Source organism: Podarcis muralis, chromosome Z (assembly GCF_964188315.1).
Source record: "Podarcis muralis chromosome Z, rPodMur119.hap1.1, whole genome shotgun sequence".
Classification (NCBI taxonomy): domain Eukaryota; kingdom Metazoa; phylum Chordata; class Lepidosauria; order Squamata; family Lacertidae; genus Podarcis; species Podarcis muralis.
In genome coordinates, this window is record NC_135673.1 from 42818252 (window position 1) to 42837677 (window position 19426).

At 40.9% G+C, this 19426-nt stretch overlaps 1 protein-coding gene across 7 annotated transcripts in view; it reads right to left on the reverse strand.

Annotated features, from left to right (window-relative positions):
• The window catches only part of AFF2 (ALF transcription elongation factor 2), a 398976-nt gene that overhangs the window by 288943 nt on the left and 90607 nt on the right, over positions 1 to 19426 (reverse strand). For all 7 annotated transcript variants that reach the window (XM_077922546.1, XM_028714336.2, XM_028714334.2 and 4 more), the window contains exon 2: positions 7445 to 7565. In XM_077922546.1, the coding sequence (XP_077778672.1) occupies positions 7445 to 7565 (121 nt within the window). The remainder of the gene's footprint in view (positions 1 to 7444; positions 7566 to 19426) is intronic.

Below are 19426 nucleotides of genomic sequence, written 5' to 3' on the forward strand. Positions count from 1 at the left end.
ATTTTTTTTTTGAGGCTATGAGTGATGTGCTTGTTTTTAAGTAGGGGCAATATTAACTATTTTATTCCACAGGAGGATGCAAATCCAGGAAATGACTGGAGAAAGTATGTAGTTTGCTGAGATTAAGAGTGAAGTGTGTCTCTAGTTTTAAATTGGGGTGGGTTCCAGCAGTGCCATTGCTCCTTTAGGAATGACAAATGCTGTTATATTTTCATCCCTGTTTCCTCTCCATTTTGATTATTTGTGATTCTTAAAAGTGGAACTGGAGGAGGCATAATCAGCACCCATGGTTCTGTCAATGCAACTGTAACAGAAAAAGGTAGCTCTAAAGGTATTCAGTAGTTACTTTTTATCTCTGCTGCAAAATGAAATGGAAAATTGGTCTCTCTGGACGGGTGTATTTCTGAAAGTGTATTCTGGCACATGTCCGTGACACAACAAAAGTGCATTAGTGGTGGGTTTATTCTGCCATATTAGTTGCTCTGCGACACTTCCCCAATGCTACCACATTATTGCCATGTGTGGAAGGCCTACAGCACATCAAACGTGGAACAATAATAAACCAGAACATTTGTGGAATAAAAAGCTATGGGATTTCATGGAGGAAAGCAATCAGAAGAGTATCCTCGGTGATTACCACAACCTGGAGTGTTGTCAGGTCGTAGTCCTTAGGCATGAACCCCAAATCTATTGAGGTGGCCCCAAACTCTTTTGCCCTTTTCCACCTTTTCTCAACATTATTTTTTCAAAGAAACCTTGCTCATAGAGTTAGTCTGCAAAGCGCAGCATGGAGGAGACCCCAGCCACCCTGTCTTAATTCCCCAGAAGCACCCATCCATACAAATCAGGCAATGCAAATTTTATGCAAATACACACTCATGCACCTGTGTCCCAAATCCGTTAAGTAGTTTGCAACACCCCGGATCATAACACTGGAGTGTAAGATTATGAGGAAAGGGTGGGGGGGAATAGGAAGAATGCATCCCCCCCCCCCTTCTGGTTTTCCTCCGAGGGCTTCTTTTCAAGGAGCTGTGCACTGAAGTAAATATTTAGAAAGCTCATCAATTGTGTAAAGCTAAGAATTACACTGTATACAAGAAACAGTTTTGGGTTTTTAAAAAGCACACACACCAAAACTGAAAACAAAAAACCCCACTCTTAAATTGGTAATTTTGAGTGGCAAAAAAGTGCATTCCCTTTAAGCTAAGAATAAGCTCTTTGTGCCTGACCCGCCTCCTTCAACTGAAGCTGCACAATGAACTTGTTTGGGCAGCAGCCAAAGCTAGCCTAGGCTCAGCCCCCCCAATTTTTTAAACAAGGAGATTCCATTGTGCTTAAGGGACCGGGAGGAATTACGATGCAAATGGTGAACACTTGCTTGCTTGTTCTCCTCCTCTCATATCCTCCCTGCAGTATTGCTGAGGCAGCATTTGTGTAAGGGGTGGGGAGCTGGGCCGCTGCCACTTAGACAATTCTCGTCTTAAGGGTCTGGTTACACTTTGCGGATTTTCACTTCTGGAAAGGTGAGGAAATGGGGATATCTGGTTGCCTGGTAACAGTTCAGTATCAACATCAGAAACTGCTTTATACTGATTGGGACCCTTGGTCCATCTAGCTGACTGGCAGTCATTCTCCAGGGTTTCAGGCAGGGATCTCTCCCACCCATACCTGGAGATGCTGAGGACTGAACTTGGTATTAATCAGTATTAAGGTAACTTCATATGTTCCTATGAGATCCCTTAAGTGTATGCAGGAATCAGCTTGGCCAGCAAGAATTATAAGGAGCTAATGTATTTTCTATGTTGTTTGGAAGGCTGATCTCTATCATTCAGGGCGTAGTCATCACCCAGTTACAGGTGTCTGGGATAAACATTTGATCAGGTACTGCATGGATCCCAGTTGTCTGACTCTATAGTAAGCTTTCTCCTAAACTTTCTTTCTTTCTTTCTTTCTTTCTTTCTTTCTTTCTTTCTTTCTTTCTTTCTTTCTTTTTCTTGTGAAGAACTAGTTGAAAACCCATTTCACCCATGCAGTTTTTTCTGAAGACTTAGGGAATCATAGAATTGTAGAGTTGAAAGGTACCCCAAGGTCCAACCCCCTGAAATGCAGGAATCTCAACTAGAGCATACGTGATAGATAGCAGATCCAACCTCTGCTTACAAATCTCTAATGAAGGGGAGTCCACTAAGACATAAACTCCATGTCTGGTTTGACTCACTGGTATAATTCTTCACACTCATTCAAAGTCCTTGATGAATAGCAAAATGTGATCCTCCCTGCTTTTTTTAAAAAAAGTGTTTAATCAAGTAACATCTCACTTTTCCTAGAGTAAAGTGACATCTGGCTACGTTCATGTCCCAGGCATTGGACATCAAGACACAATTTGCAAGCTACAGTTACTTGTTTCTTTGAGTCTTTCAGAAGCAGAGACTTCTGCAGACAAGGAGATGAGTTCTGGTTTTAGCAAGTGCTGGAAAAAATGCCTTAAAAAAAAAAGTTCCACATAATTCTTTCCACAACCAGCTGGCCATGTTCCACACCATCTGGGACTCTCTTTCAAGCCAACTGGCTTAAAAGACCATGTTAAAGGTCCTACTGGCCCATTAATGTGCTGAGATGCAGGTGATTCTAATCATTAAGGTTAGAGTTCTGTATCACTCTTCTCTACAGAAATATACTGCTATACTACATAAATTATTTCCTACAAAAAGATTCACTTTTCCCTTTTGGGTAGATTTCCTCTTGTTTATTGTTTCCATTCTTTAGATTTGACTCCCCTTTCTTTATTCTCTTATTATCTCAGTGGCCCATAAAGCTCACTTTGCACTGAAGCAACTGGGTTCAATTTCTCAGTTTGAACTATTCCACATCAGTGACAAATGTCCGCATGAAAGGGTTTTAGCTGAATTTCTTCAATGGAGCTGAAGGACACTGTGACAACCAAAAGTGTCAGTGAATAAGAGACCATTCGCTTGGGGTAACCACATAAAACCAGTCCAAGACCCTTAAAAAGAGGCGTAAGACAAGGAGATAGCTAATCACCTAAGCTATCTACAGTCAACTTGGAAGATGTATTTAAAAAGCTGAGGTGGTTAGAAAAAGGAATCAATGTAAGTTATTAAATCATATACAATATGCAGATGATATAGCCATAACAGTCAAAAGTAAAAAAAATAATACTACAAGAAATGCTGGAACAAAGTGAAAAATAAAAAAGGTATGAAGGTGAATCTAGCCAAGATTAAAATAATGTTTGAAGAAGAGAATGATATACTATTTTAAAACAAAGAAACAAAGCACATTGAAGAAAACATTTAGGATAAAAAAAAATCATATTGAGAGCAGAAAACCAAATGAAATAGGGAGGAAAATAAAACAATCCTGGGCAGCCTTTGGAAAACACAGCTTTAAGATGAAAAATAGAAATATTTCCTTTGACTTGAAAGCTAAAGTGTTTAATAATAATAATAATAATGATTTATTACTTATACCCTGCTCATCTGGCCGGGCCTCCCCAGCCACTCTGGGTGGCTCCCAACAGAATACTAACAACACAATAAAACATTAGACATTAAAAACTTCCCTAAACAGGGCTGCCTCCAGATGTCTTCTGAAAGTCAGAGAGTTGTTATTTCTTTGACATCTGATGGGAGGGCGTTCCACAGGGCAGGCACCACTACCAAGAAGGCCCTTTGCCTGGTTCCCTGTAACCTCACTTCTCGCAGTGAGGGAACCATCAGAAGGTCCTCGAAGCTGGACCTCAGTGTCCAGGCTGAACGATGGGGGTGGAGACACTCCTTCAGGTATACTGGGCCAATTACCTGTGCATATTACCTGTGGTGTGTAATAGTGGTGAAAAACAGTCCATGGACTTCAGCTAGATTGGTAAAGAAAAAGCAATTTATATGCATTGTATATGCGATATAACATTGTGACACCGATGGCACTGTGGAACCCAATTTTTCTCTACCTGTTTCTCTGTTTAAATTTACAGCGCATTTAACTGAAACACTTCTTTGATGTGTCTAGATCCGGCTCATGACACAGAGAAGTATGAACACCTCCAGAATAACACCACATGTTCTGGAATGAGCAATATTCTGAGAAAGAAAAACTAACAACTGGATGTATCAAAGATAGAAAGTTATGGTTGTAGTGGAAAAGGCCATGAAGTTAAAATGGACAAATGCAGGACTTGCAGCAAGAGGTGCTTCAGGTCAAAGGAATAAAACAGTGTCAGTATGGAGGCCCTACAATCTCAAAAGACCAAGGAGACAACCACCTATGTGAAGGGTGGATAATCCAAAACTTGCAGCAGGTTTTATGTGGATGCAGGAAGCAAACAATGGATGTGAGATGTGGCAAAAGAAGCAGCAGAAACAGAATATAAACAGCTGTCTTGATGAAATTTCAGAGAACTTGGATAATTGAGTTTGGATAAGGGGGATCATCAAGTCACAGGGTTTCTCCCATCATTGCCAAATTAAGATTAACATAAACTAGCAAAGTTTCGTGGACCAACAGGGACATTATGAATGAGAGCAATGACAATCAGAAGTGAAGATCCAATTAATGTAGACACTGAAATGATCAAAAGGTATCCTAATTTATGCTGTGAACTGCCCCAAGATCTACAAATGAAGGGTGGTATACAACTTTAATAATTTTTTTATTCATTTTATTCATTTTTATTTAAGGGACAGGGGTCATATCTCAACAGAAGAGCTAGGGATGTAAGGAGACAATGACTTCTGTCCCATTTTGTGTTCATTGCAATCAGCAGTGTTTCTATGTTGCTACAGTTCGGAGTCTTACATTATTCAATTTGCTATGAACTATGGCTGGAACTAATGTAATTAATTACATAATTACTTTCCATGCATTTCAGTGGAAGAGAAACACCAAACACAATGCAGAAAATAGCATAATTGTTTATTTTTAGTCAGTGACTAAAAATAATGATGACAGAAAATAACAATGAATTCAGCCTCGAATTCACTTGTGTGATTTGCGCTCATGACCTCGGACAATCATGCCTTCAGATCTAGGCTTATTCCACAGAGAAGACTTGAAAGGTTTCATCTTCCACATTATCTGTTTGTTATATGAACCCTAGGTGGTATTTGCCAAAGACTGTCATTGATGGAAAGGAAAAAAGGAATCTGTGCATTTCAATCCAGCTGAATTCTTCAGGGAATGCTTTTGGGTGATCATCAAAGCAGCAGAGACAGTCAAATGGGGAACATCCCTTGGTGATGAAAATCACAGGCAAGGAAGTCCCTTGGAGGATTTTCAGAAGAGGCTCTGCTACCCTGCTGATATGCTGTACATTTTCAACCATTCTCCCAAAAGACAGCTTTGGATAGTTATGACAGTAAAAGAGAGAGAGAGAGTTTCCCCCTTTGCTTCAGGAAGAATTGTTTTTCCGCATGAGGTGTATACCTTCTTAACCATCTAGGGATTGTGTGCCAGTTTGGAAGTGGTGGAGGTGGCAGGATATGCCAAGTGTTTTCCAGTAAAAAATTCAGATTGATACTAGTGGGTTGTCATTCCTGCATAAAGCCACTTAGGCTGCGTGAACAGATTCACATTCTCTCCTCCCCACCTCCAGCCCTGCCAATCCTGTCCAGTTCCATTGTTTTGCCTGGTGGTTACTGCTTCAACACTATTTCCCTCGATACCATTGCTTCCACCTGGATTAGCCTGACGAGTGATATGAACCAATCAGGGATCATCTAGCAAACATAATGATGATACACCATTTCGTGACAAGATGAGATCTTGCTATATGATGCGGGTGAGGACTTGAGATTACATGAATGTGAACATTTCCTTAAGTGGCAAGAAGAAGAAGAAGAAGAAGAAGAAGAAGAAGAAGAAGAAGAAGAAGAAGAAGCCGCCAAAACAGCAGTGGGGCCAGGGGAGAGGAGAAATAAGCATTGGTGAAATGGTATGTGACAGAACAGTCTTTTTCAACTAAGATCTTTATGCTAAGGAGCCTGCATAATTTACTAATGAGCAAGAAAACTGAGCAGGTCCAGGGGAGGATGATTTTGGTAGGATTCAATCCAGAGTTTACTTGCATGGGCTAAGGAGCTCGTTTTCACAGAGATTCTCTCAGTATTGCTCATTATTGTTCTGCTAGTTTTATATTTCTTGGATTTTGCTATGGGTTCTGGCAAGAGTTCCGGATACTGGGGTATACATTCACAACAGCAATTTAATGAGCAACACACTTCCCTTTATATGACATTTATATTCCTGTGAAAGGTTTGAGGGGAGAGGGGGAAAGTAATATATAAATTCAAAGAATCATCATCCTCAGTCTTTAATGAAAAGTGATAATAATAAAAACATTATTATTATTTTAAAAAACCTTGTAAATAAATAAATTATTTCAGGTGCCTTCTGGGAGTCTTATTTAAATTTAGTTTGTGGTGGGGTAGGTTTTTTTGTTTTAACTGGGAAAATAGAAAATACAAGAAGAAGAAGAAGAAGAAGAAGAAGAAGAAGAAGAAGAAGAAGAAGAAGAAGAGGAGGAGGAGGAGGAGGAGTTTGGATTTGATATCCCGCCTTTCACTCCCCTTCAGGAGTCTCAAAGCGGCTAACATTCTCCTTTCCCTTCCTCCCCCACAACAAACACTCTGTGAGGTGAGTGGGGCTGAGAGACTTCAAAGAAGTGTGACTGGCCCAAGGTCACCCAGCAGCTGCATGTGGAGGAGCGGAGACGCGAACCCGGTTCCCCAGATTACGAGACTACCGCTCTTAACCACTATACCACACTGGCTCTCTATACCAGACAAGCCCCTCCTTTCCTGACTGCAGAATTCCAAAGATATGCATCAGGGAGAACAAAGGCTTCTGGCACGTCTGTGTATTCTGTAGATATCACTAGTAAACCCATTTCAGGGCTATACCTTTTCATACAGAAGAAAAAGTTTTCTGCATTCTGAGAGAAGGAACATTTATCTACGCAAGCCTTAGCCCCCAACACACAACCTGAAATGGCACAGCCCAGTCACAGGTTGAACACCTCAGCGAAAGTAGGGCCTCGATGGTCAACTCGCAGTGATATCTTGCAGTGATATCATATTCAAGAAATCTCTATAGTGGGAACTGCCACTTAACTGCCATTGTTTCAGTGCTAATTATTCTTGCTATTGTAACAACCTTTTGCAGACTAGGGTACTTCAGCCACTGGGTGGATCTCATGCAGAAGAACCCAGTGGCAGCCCAGAGGACCCCCAATTGCCACAGATAATTAAACCAGTCAATGCGCTTCTGTGGAAGCATATTTTGCAATACATGAAACCAAGAGGATGCCCTCAGTGCTGCTGTCCTCTGAGGGACTAACGTGTGATTAATGTTTGGTGAAATTGCGGAGGGTGGGGAGAGCTGTTTCAAATGAAATGAATGTTGAATACAGCTTCAGTTGTTTGTTTACCTTGTAGGGTTCTCCAAAGAGGTTAAAGCCAGATGTAAAGAAGTCTTCATCCTGCTGGACCTCCTGATTTCTCCGTTCCCATTCTTTCCTCTTTAGTGCGTTCCGATCTTGTTCATAGTGACTAGAATTTTAAAAAGAGAGAGAAGTTGTTATTCTTCTTCGTACCAAGACATTGTTCTTACCAGTTTTAAGTGGAAAGCCTTGCCCAGACTCATAATACCCAGCTGCCAGTTATTCAGGTGGGCCACCGGATCCAGACATTCCTATCTCCAGGTCTGGAGGTCCCTGTATCACCTGCAGAGGTTTGTGCCAGGTTTTCAGTTTTACCGCAACTGTCTTTAAACTTGTTACAAAAACCCGGTTGTAAATACAAATCAACACGTTGCTCGTAAACAACTATTCCCTCCCCCCCGTTGTTTTTGCAGTTTTTGCAGTTTGACTAGATTGCATTTAGTCTTCACTGTAATGTTAGCTTAGTTTAGACCCAGTTCTGGCAGATAGGGCTGGGCGATATCTAGTTTTCAGCATTGCTATATATCACCAGCTAAACATTGTGATATACTGATATATCACAATGTCTGATGTAAGAATGGAGCTATGTAGAAGCATTGGCTGGCTTCACAGTTTTTCTTACATTGTGATTTTTGCATGCCACACACAATACACATACCATGATTCTCAATATATTGCCAGGTCAAAAATTATGAAACTGATACAGACTTCAAACCAGTTTTGGACGATATATCAATATTGCGAGCCCTATTGGCAGGTGCGAAAATCTAAATCAAAGCATAGAGTCAACATGGTGCTATAGTCAGACTTTCTTGCTTACATAAATTGTCTAATAAAACAATTCACAGGTGGATTAAAAACAACAACACATTTCTGTCTGCTGTCCCCTGCAAAGGAATTTCCAGAAAGTTTACATTTCTAGAGGGGTAGGTTGCAGGTGAAGGGAAGGTCTGAAATCTTGGAGAGCTGGTACCAGACTGAATAGACATTTCTGGGCTGGATGGGCTAACAATCCAAACTGGCATAAGGCAACTTCCTGAGTTGAACCCAGAGCCTTCTTCCTAGATAGGATGTACTTCATCACGTTTTCATAGGCAAAATACCATCATAACTACAGTAGTTTAAACTGTTCTATCTATCTATGGCAAGCAGGGCTACATGTGTGGGAGACATTTTAATAAGAGAAATTTATGCAACCAGAATATTGTAACAGGAGCTTTGTTTTAATTAAAAAAACCCCACTTTTATTGCTGCTTTACGTGTTTAATTAAATCCCACCAATCTAATCCAGTCTGACATAAATCATTACTAAAAACATAATTATATAGTAAATAAGCAATATACCATTTACTATTTTCTAGTAGGTTAAAAAGTAGATTAATAAAAATCAAGCTCTATAATTGCTCAAATCAATGTACATAATTATAGTCTGTCCTTCTAGGTAGCACAGAGATGTAACAAATGGGATACATTGGCTGTTAGTTGTAAATCAGCACTTTAAAACAGAATGGTTGTGTTGACAAGTCTGAGAGAGATCCTTTGTTTTGGAAATAAAACAAATGATAAACTTGATTTTAAGATTTTGGTTACTACACACCAAAAGCTTCTTGATTTATCATTACATGATTTGTGTGAATTGACTTTAAATTGCATATTGGCAGCCAAGTCCTAAACATTTGCACCAAAATATCTGCTTGAGCAAATCAAAATCAAAATGGACCTTAGTGGAATGTTTTAGGAACACAGGAAGCTGCCTTCTACTTAGCCAGATCAACCAGTATTGTCTGCACTGACTGGCAGCAGTATACCATGGTTTCAGGCAGGAGTCTTCTGCATGCCCATCACTGTGACCTTTCCACAGCTGATAACAGGGCAGTGCACCTGAGAGCAGCAGACTTGCAAGGGGGACATAGGGGAGGCTGTATGATGCACACAGCTCTGTCCTCAAGCAATTTTTGCTGCGTTGGGTTCTGCTGCCTCATTCTGCTTCATGATGGGGCTGGTTCTGAGAAAGTGTGAGTGGAGTGGGTAAGTAGCTTGGGGGTACGTCTGGTTCCTTTGCTGTCACCTGAGGCTCAGGTTGCCTCATTGGCGTAGAGTGAGTGCCTTCCATTAGCTTCAACTGGTGTCCCAACTGTGTCCCTATCTTGACAGAGATAGCCTAATTTGTGTTGTCTGCCTCAAAGTTAGAACCTCTCAGATGGGCACCATTGCCATTGTAGGAGAACAAAGGAGGTGTTCGTGGTGTATTCTGGAATCTCTTTTTTTCTAGAAAAATAGCACTGAATATAACCTAGATGTTACCAGAGCACAGACAACAGAAATTAGGCCATCCCTGTCCAGATAGGGACACAGTTGGGCCACCAGTCAAAGCTGATGGCACTCCTTACCCATGATTCACCCATGAATACAGCAGTAAAGAACCGGTATACTGACCCAAATTCTGTTTTCTGTTTCAATGGGATTCCAAATGGATTATATCTAGAAACAGTTAACACAAAAATGAGCTCAAAGCTTCCACTGTATTCCATTAGGTTTCCAGAAGTGGCTTTTATGTCATGTGAAAACCCAAATATAACACAGAAATTAACAGTTAGGGGAATGTCGGTGAAACAGAATAAGCTCCCATGTGAATGAAGCCATCATCAGAAGGAAAAGCCATTTGGGTCTATACTTCCATGTTAAATAACATGACCAGTTTGCCAGTGGAATGTGGCCGTGTGGGTTGGTGGAGGATTAAGACCTTAACTCACCCTCACAACTTACTACCTGTCAAGTCCAGCTGCCATACTTCATAGAATAGAATAGAATAGAATAGAATAGATTCTTTATTGTCATTACACAAGTGCAACATTGCACAAGTGCAACGAAATTGGATGCCATCCCTTAAAAACAACAAAAGCAAAACAACAACAACAACCAAACAAACCACATTCCAGCCACACCCACACCAACACCCATCAAACTCCCAGGTCACACTATCGAGTTACAGCATTCAAAAAGGCCACAGCTCTTGGATAGAAACTGTTTTTCAGTCTATTTGTCCTTGACTTGATGTTTCTATATCTCATGCCAGAAGGCAGTAGTGCAAACAGACTGTGTCCCGGGTGAGATGGATCCTGCAGGATGTTGTTTGCTTTCCTAAGACAACGGGAACCGTACAGTTCTTCCAAAGATGGGAGAGGATGACCAATAATCCTTTGGGCTGTGGTTATGACCTTCTGGAGCACCTTCCTCTCCCTAGCTGTACAACTGGAGAACCAAGCACAAATACAGTATGTAAGAATGCTCTCTATGGAGCCTCGGTAGAAGGACACCAGCAGTCTCTCACTCAGATTGTTCTTCTTTAAAAGTCTGAGGAAATAAATTCTCTGCTGGGCCTTCTTCACCAGAGCAGTGGTATTTGCGCTCCAAGTCATGCCCTGATCGATAGTTACTCCCAAAAACCTGAATTCCGCCACCCTCTCCACCCGTTCCCCGTTGATATACAAGGGCTGAATGTCCGCCTTTTTTTTCCTGTAATCCACCACCATGCTCAACTGCACCTTCCTTTTACTTTTACTTTTTGCTTATTGGTTTGGAAACTGCTAAGAAGATGACAGAACATCCATGGAGTGCATTTGGTTCAGATGTTCTAGCTGCTGGCCCCTCATTTACAACTTTTAGCCTGATGCCCAACATATTTCTTTATCTTTCATCTGAATGAGTCAAAACTGATGGGTTGAACTTACTGGGTAAAGCTCTTCCTCCTTGTGCCTTTCAAGAAACAGTAGGCACCTCCTACCCATTTTCCTCCTGTCTACTTTGAGTCAAGCCCAAGGAGACCACAAAGTGCTCCTCTTGAGACACTGCAGGAGTCACATAGTTCAAAATACACTGAAGTGGGTGAGAGCAGAGATGGTGAACCTGCTTCTTAATGTGGATTACAGCACTTTTGAGAACTTTTACTGCTATGTATTCTCGGATCAATGAGCTGAGGTTGAGATTCCAACCATACATTCACTGTGATGTCACAAAGCACATGGCAGAGCTGAAATCCAACAGTGCTGTGCTTCTGTGTGTCTCTGTGTGGGGGTGCTGTCAAGTCCCACTGTCATAAAGTCACAACATGCTTTGCAGCCAGTGATTTTGGCTTCCCATTCCAACTATTTTGGAGAAGGATGAACTACCGTACATTGCAATTATGTTCTCTGGTACTGTGCTACTTGTTAAGAGTAGAAGTCACACACAGGAGCAGGTAGTTACATATCTGAACCCATTCACAATGTGCTCTCAAGCCTTATAATGCACAGTCACTTCAGATCTGTTTGATAGAAGATGGCGGGTTCTGAACCCCAGGCCACATCGCTGCCACAGATAACACTCACAGTCAAAAACAGGTATTTTCTCTCCCTCTGCTGTCTCTATTACTTTCCATCTGCACTATACATTTAAAGCAGAATCATATCCCTTTAAGCAGTCACAGATTCCCCCAAGGAATCATGAGCAGTGTACCGTATTTTTCGCCCTATAGGACGCACTGTCCCATAAGGCGCACCTAGTTTTTTGGGGGGGGAAATAAAGGAATTTTTTTTTATTTCAGCACGCCCAGCTTTCGGCATGCAGGCAACTCTCCGCAAGCTGCGGGAGCCCGGCGCGGGCTCCCACGGCTTGCGGAGATCTGCGTGAAGCCTGGAGAGCGAGAGGGGTCGGTGCGCATCGACGCCTCTCACTCTCCCGGCTTCAGCGAAAGCCTGCATTCACCCCATAGGATGCACACACATTTCCCCTTCATTTTTGGAGGGGGAAAAGTGCATCCTATGGGGCGAAAAATACGGTAGTTTGTAAAGGGTATTGAGAGTTGTTAGGAGACCCCTATACCCTTCATAGCACTACAATTTCCCAAAGTGTCCTGGGAAGAGGAACTGATTTCTTAAACCACTCTGTGAATAGTAGCCTCCTAACAACTCTCAGAACCCTTAACAAACTACACCTCCCAGTATTAGCCTGTAGTAGCTCTGCCTCCATAGTTGGTGGCAGAAATGCTTCTGAATACCAGCTACTGTAAACCGCAGGAGGGGAGAGTGCTCTTGGGCTTAGGTCTTGCTTAAGGGTTTTCCACAGGGATCTGGGTAGCCACTGTAAGAACAGGGGGAAGCCATGACTGTTTAAAGTGGCATGATGCAGCTTTAATTGTATAGTGCAAATCGTGCTATATATGCGTGTGTTTGCGTGCCTGTGTGTGCAGTATGCTGAGCAAGTACTGGCGGGACCCTTGGAAGGGTATCCAGCTATGTTTTACCCACTGAAATTAAGGAATCTAAGTTAGTCATGGTCATTAATTTCAATGGATCTACTCTGAGTAAGACTAACACTGGCTACAACCCCAAGTATCTCGGGATGAATGGATAGATCTTAATCTTTGTTCACCTGTGCATGTAAGTTGTAGCCTACTTAATTTATCTCATGCAAGAGCCATTGAGAACTGACCCAACCCCTAATTGCAAAGGCCTACCTTAAGTTCTACTGCTTGGTTTGATCTTATGCAAATATACATATATACATAGGCACACCACCCACTCTCACATATAAAAATTCACCTTCCAGACATGGTCACACATATACATGGTAAAGAACAATATATTCCCACATCTCTACTGGGAATGAATTTAATCTCCATTCTAGCTTTTCTGCACCAGGAAGATAACCCAATATCGATGTTTGCCTTTTCAGCTCAGCATGCCAATGTACTGAAAGATTCACACTGTGTGACATAATGAGGAATGAACTGTGCTGTGATGGGGCTTTTGCAGGGTATAAAGTCACTGATTCCTCACTGAAGCCACAATTACTAATTTGAAGCGCTGTCTAATTAAAACCACAGCTATGTATTTAGCCTCTTGTTATACCTACTACAGTTTTATAATTACAGAGACCTCTTTATCTACTCAATTAAAGTTCTCCGGATGCAGGCAGGTTGTGTTTGAACCCAAACACCCAAAAGGGGCCAGAGGCGTCCCATGTAACCATCTCCTTGATGATTCCTTAGCTTTGCATTCTTGTTTTCACATGGAAAGAAAACAGAATAAATGAAGCCACAATAAATGTACTGGAAATCTCAGGAGAGATACCCACACAGTGAAAGTTGCTCCCAGTACCCGTAGCTACACAGAAACCAAGATACTTTACTGTTGCAGAAGATAAAGCTCAACAAAACAGTAGGCTTTTGCAAATATAGATAGATAGAAATACAAAGTATTTCTGATGCTCTAAACAAGTTCAGAGAATTAATATATAACACCATACAAGTAACACAGACTAACAGACTAACTGCAGACTCACAGACTAAGAAACACTGAGCTGACTGCTCAGATTTCACAGATATAGTCAGCGCACTGGGCTATTATCATAGTAACTGGCTTGGCTGGTCTTGCACCTTCGATTAGCTCATCCACAAGGTGATTTACACTCATGAAGGAAATTAACTTCTCATGTCCAGTTACTCCAACAAGATGTTCAGATTGAAATCTGGGGAAAATACAATTGCTTTCCCTGACTTCTTCTGCTCCTTCCTTCCTAAATTTGTCATGTGGGTGATCCTACCCAACCAGGAATCACATAGTAATACTGCATAGTACTACATTGTCATGTGATGACATGATAAGGTATCAGAGAATAAAACAATTGCTTAATCAGTTTTGGCTACATTATGACGTCACTGAGGGCAAGTGAAAGCAATGGAAAGTCTTCATTATGATAAAGATGGGGGGGATTGCTGAGTTAAAGCAGGTGTTTTCAGCATGGCTGAAAACTGTTATGAGGAATAGTGACTAGCATCAGTTCAGCCCTGTTTAGGTTTGTTTGCATGCTACTGTCTTTACGTTGGCTTTAGTCCACTCACATGATCTGCTATCCTAAAATAAACTCAGATTTGTTTACCTATTACAGGGCTCGGGTAGGAAGATGAATTTTCCTCCAAAAGAAAATTCCAATACTCTTTACTCATGTCTTGTTCATCTCTAGATAAATGATCCTGGTATGCAGACATGGGTGGGGTGCCAAATTAAGGATTCTATAAGGACATCTACTGATTCATGACTGGCCTGAGATAGTTGCGGTGGGATGACAGGATGTGAGAGGCTGATTCCTTGACCCTCTCATGACAACAATCCAGAGATAACTTCCTCTGAAATAAGCTTAAGTTTTTCCTTTGCATGAAGCTACCTTGAAAGCTTTTGACTAAACGACTAAACAACAACAACAACAACAACCTTGAAAGCTGCCGTGGTTCTCATAAGGAGACAGTTCAAACGTGCTGTTTTAGGGTCCACTGTACAGCATCTGATTTGCATGCAGAAGTTTCAAGCTTCACTCTCTGAAATCTCTCCATGAAGGGCTGAGAAAGAATCCTCCCTACAACCCTGTATTGCTGCCGCCACTCAGTGTAGTCAGTACTGATAGGGTTGCCAGATATCCAGGTTTGCCTTGGCCCCTCCAAGTGGCAGATGGAGAGTTTGAATCTCCAGGTGGGCAAAAGCACTTTAAAAACTTTTAAAAATCATCAATCATTAGAGGCCATTAAAATCAGAGAATAATTAAAGAGTGGGATGGAGTGAAGGAATACATGAAAAAATATGGTTCCGGAACTGGAATATTAATAGATAATGTGTCAAACGTGCAGGGGTAAGCAAGGAAATAATAAAAGAATAAATGAATAATTATTAAACTACACCAACACAACAAGATGGAAGAAGTAAAAAAATATATTGAGATCACGCATGGGTGAAGGGGAGTGGGGGGTATGGTGGAATTTATAAAAAAATTCTAATGTATTTCTAATTGTGTTGCATTTATATATAGCAAAGGGAAGTCTATAGCAATTAGGTATATTTTAATCTAGTCAACTATGTAATAGGCTTAGGTTACAAAACGAATATGGATTTTGAATCTGATGTTTGTAATTCTTTTTCGGTTTTGGAATAAAGTTTTAAAAAAATAAAAATAAAAAATAAAAACTTTTAAAAAGAAATTTTTAAAATAATTTTTTTTTAAAGAATTTTTTAAAAAAGAAAACCATGATCTGCGTGCAGCTTGCAAGCTTCAGCCTGGCAGGAGCTGGCTGCAAATTATTGCATAGGTTCTGGTGGTGGTGAGGCTCTGTACTCCTTTACTTTCTCTATCCATCTCAGTCTCTGCAGTGGAGATGCAGAGTCCAGACTAGAGGAGGTATTTATTTCCATCTGAAGTGAAATGGAGACTAGATGGATTATTTCAGTGGAAAGTAGGTGGAGTGGGGGCTGGCTCAGAGGCAGAAGAAAAGAAAACATTGGATCAGGAAATTCACACTGCCATTTCAGTTATTTCCCCCACCCCTTCTGCCTCTGGGGCAGCCCCTTCCCCTGACATAATCCAATTGGGAACCCTAAACATGGGCATAATAAATCAATTTGGATATGTAAAAGAATAGAGTGGTGCAGGGGAGGGAATACATTTTAGGAAAAAATAGTTTTCCAACCTAAAATCTGGATTGAAGACAGCTATACTGATTCACAAAAGGGTGGTTTTTTTGCTAGTCCAGTAGTATTTTTGACTACCACCCCTGACACTACTGAGATCTTAAACAAAGAGCTTGGGGAGTAGGCTGTGACCATGTGTAAAGTAGGTTATTTGGAAAGGTCTGCTCTTGGTGTGAAAATAGAATCCTTGCATTTTTTTACTTGGGCTGACTACAACTTCCATCATGAATGCAAAACTTCCACTGTACCTGGGAACACCTTTAGCTAAGGTTTCTATCTTAATGTCCAAGTAGTGACATATCTGCTCATTTGTCAGACTTCCTGTGTTTAACTTGAATGAAAGGTTGGAAATGGAAAAGTGGGGAGGGAGAACAGAACGGAGTATCCTGCATAATGGCTGGCTGGCTATTTGCCCCGTGTGTTTTGTTGCAGGACCTACAGTACTTGATTTAATATAAAAGCAAGCTTGTGAGCAGTCCAGGACCATTATTAATCAGTAACAGGTTTAAAACAAATTTCCAGAGGGACAGCTGTGTTAGTTAGGTTGCAGCAAAAGCAACAAAGAGTCTTGTGACACCTTAATGAAGACTAAACAATTTTGAGACAAACACACTTAAAGACTTTTTAAAAAGACTAATAAATTTAAAACAGCTATCTCCTCAGGAAACTTTCGCTCCTGCTGGCTCCAATTCTACTGTTTAATAACATCACCACTTAACAGACAGTTGAATCAGATTAATCACAGTACAGCATGTTCATTAAGAAAATGGTATGCAACGCACATATTTTGTCTATACACATTTACGCATCATTTCCGACTTTGCCAGAATGACTACCTCTTTCAAACAAATATTTATCGCTGTGCTTCAAAATCAATCTTTTGTCTATTAAATATAGATGGTTCTATCTTTGATGTTCAACAGTTACATGCCGAAGCCCTCAAGATGACCATTTTTTTTTATTTACACAGAGTGCTAAATCTGTCCAAGATTTGCATAATGTAATGTGACAAATGACAGCACACTTGATACAAAAATAAGAGATTAAAGTATATCTACAAAAACACCCACTGCATGACCCAAAGGCAGTTTATGGAAATTTTAGTTGTAGGGTTGAAATCAGGATCTCCCTTTGCATCTTCCTTTCTCTTGTCTGAAGCCTATCAAATCACCCCCAACCACCCACCCTGCACACACACACACACACACATACACACTGTCAAAATCGTGCAACGTCAGTCGTGTCTCAGTGTCAGTTTGGAACAAAATTCTGGTGCAGTCTCTGGAGGAAATAAATGTCAAGATCAGATGATGTTCCTACTCCCTCGTGCAAACCTTGGGCATGCAGTCTTTCAATGCATGCCGTAGGGAACATAGCAAGCTGCCTCATACTGAGTCAGACCATTGGTCCATCTAGCTCAATATTGTCTACACTGCTAGCAGCAGCAATCCAGGATTTCGTACAGAAGTCTCTTTTAGCCCTACCTGGAGATGCCTGGAACTGAACCTGGGACCATTTGCCTGCCAGGCACATGCTCTGCCATTGAGCGATGACATCCCCCTCAAGGGGGCCTCAGAGAATGGTCCAAGGGCAAACAATGCTTTTAGGTTTCAAGAAATTAAGCAGGCGTTTGCTCGAGAGCACCATGAAAGAAACTGGATCAACTTCATCAGGTTTTATGTGAATTAATTAAACTAAATAGTTTTAATTTGATTTCAAATAAAAATGCAATTAATTGTTACTGCTTTGAATCTTATTGTGTTATTATCTTCCTCAAGTGGCTCAAGCCAACTATTTTCAATAATGCTATTTATAGGGTAGGGTAAGGGTAAGTGGGAATGAGTTTAGGGAACCAAGGGAGCACACCAGCCTGAAACATTTGGGAACCACTGGTCTGATAGAAATAACAACAATAGCTTTGCACAAAGAGGCCAGTTTGTGTGGCAACATACACTTCTATTCCCCAGGCAAGTAGTTCCCAAACTCCCTTCCCATCCCCTCCACGGGCTATTTGAAAATTGTTAAGGGTCTTGATGGAACACCAGATATTTTTGTTTTCCTGCCTGTTATAGTGATTGCCATGCATTGTGCTAGCTGCTGCATGCTTTTTGCATTACAAATTTAATCCCAACAATTCGTATTATTGGAATGCTCTAGTTGAGATTCTTGCATTGTAGGGGATTGGACTAATGATTCTTAGGATCCCTTCCAACTCTATGATTCTATTAAATTGTAATGCAATAAAATATGCGCTTCTGATGCCTAATCCTCTTTCCACTCCTTTCAAGTCACTCCCCCCTGCCATTTCTGATCTGTGTCCCAGAACAGCCACTGCCCTTGTTCCTCTCAGACCACCTGAATTACCGGTAAGCTCATGAACTACAGTAAGGAGACTCTTGACCTGGACCACTATGTGGAGAATAACTGGCTCCACCCCCCAGAACAGAAACTAATTGCTCTTCACTTAAAAGGGCTCTCTTCACTTTTGCTAAAGGTATTACCATACCTTTCTATTCCAAGACTTTCTGCATGCACAGTTGTTAGCCAGTAACTGTAAGTTAACTGTAGCTTAATTTTACACTGTTCCTGTTCTGTACAACTGATTTGCGTTATTTTTATGGACTTTATGGATTTTTATGTACTCACTTGCAAACCCCCCTGTGACTTGGACAAAGGGCAGCATATCCATCATCTAAATAAATAAATATGCTAAAATGTCTCATGGAGTAGATGTAATAACTCACTGGTCCCCACTACATCCAAAGCCACACGACATCTCACATAGACAGCTCATTTCTCCCCATTAAGCATCACTTTGTTTTATGTTGTTGTTGTTGTTGTTGTTGTTGTTTTAAATGAAATGGTTAATTTCATCCATCCCCAGGTGGTTATTGTTTTCAGGAGATTTCAGTCTCATAACAAAATACAGGGGTTGGGTTGGAGAACTGCAGGTATGAGAAAAGCTAACATTGTTAGCAACAACAGCAACAAAAATCCATTTTGTCCATCTTCTCGAAAGCTGGCAAATGCAGAACTAAAGCTGAAATTCCATCCTCTTTCCTCCCCCACAAGGTATTCAGATTCTCCTTAGAGTCACAGCAGGGTACCTATCTAACACAGCCTCCTAATCCACATCCTTTATCCTGGATGTAATTTAACTGGTGCCAAGACACCCTAATGAATTTCACACATGTGTACTTAAATTTGTTACAGCTTACCAGTTCAGTATGATAAGCAATAACTGGAATGCTGGATTTCATCTTTTCTCCTGCCAAGTATATAGCGGGCCCTACTAATGTCAGAGTATCGATACAGATTCGTTAATTTGTGTTAACTTTCAGGTCCAGCTACATATAGAATGTTGGGAGATGGGTCTCTCTTGTGATTAGCTCAATGTGCAAAAAATAAAAAAAAAAATAGTGTTTTTACTGTTAACTGTTGTATTTCTCAAATTCAGCATACTGGAAAGAAAATA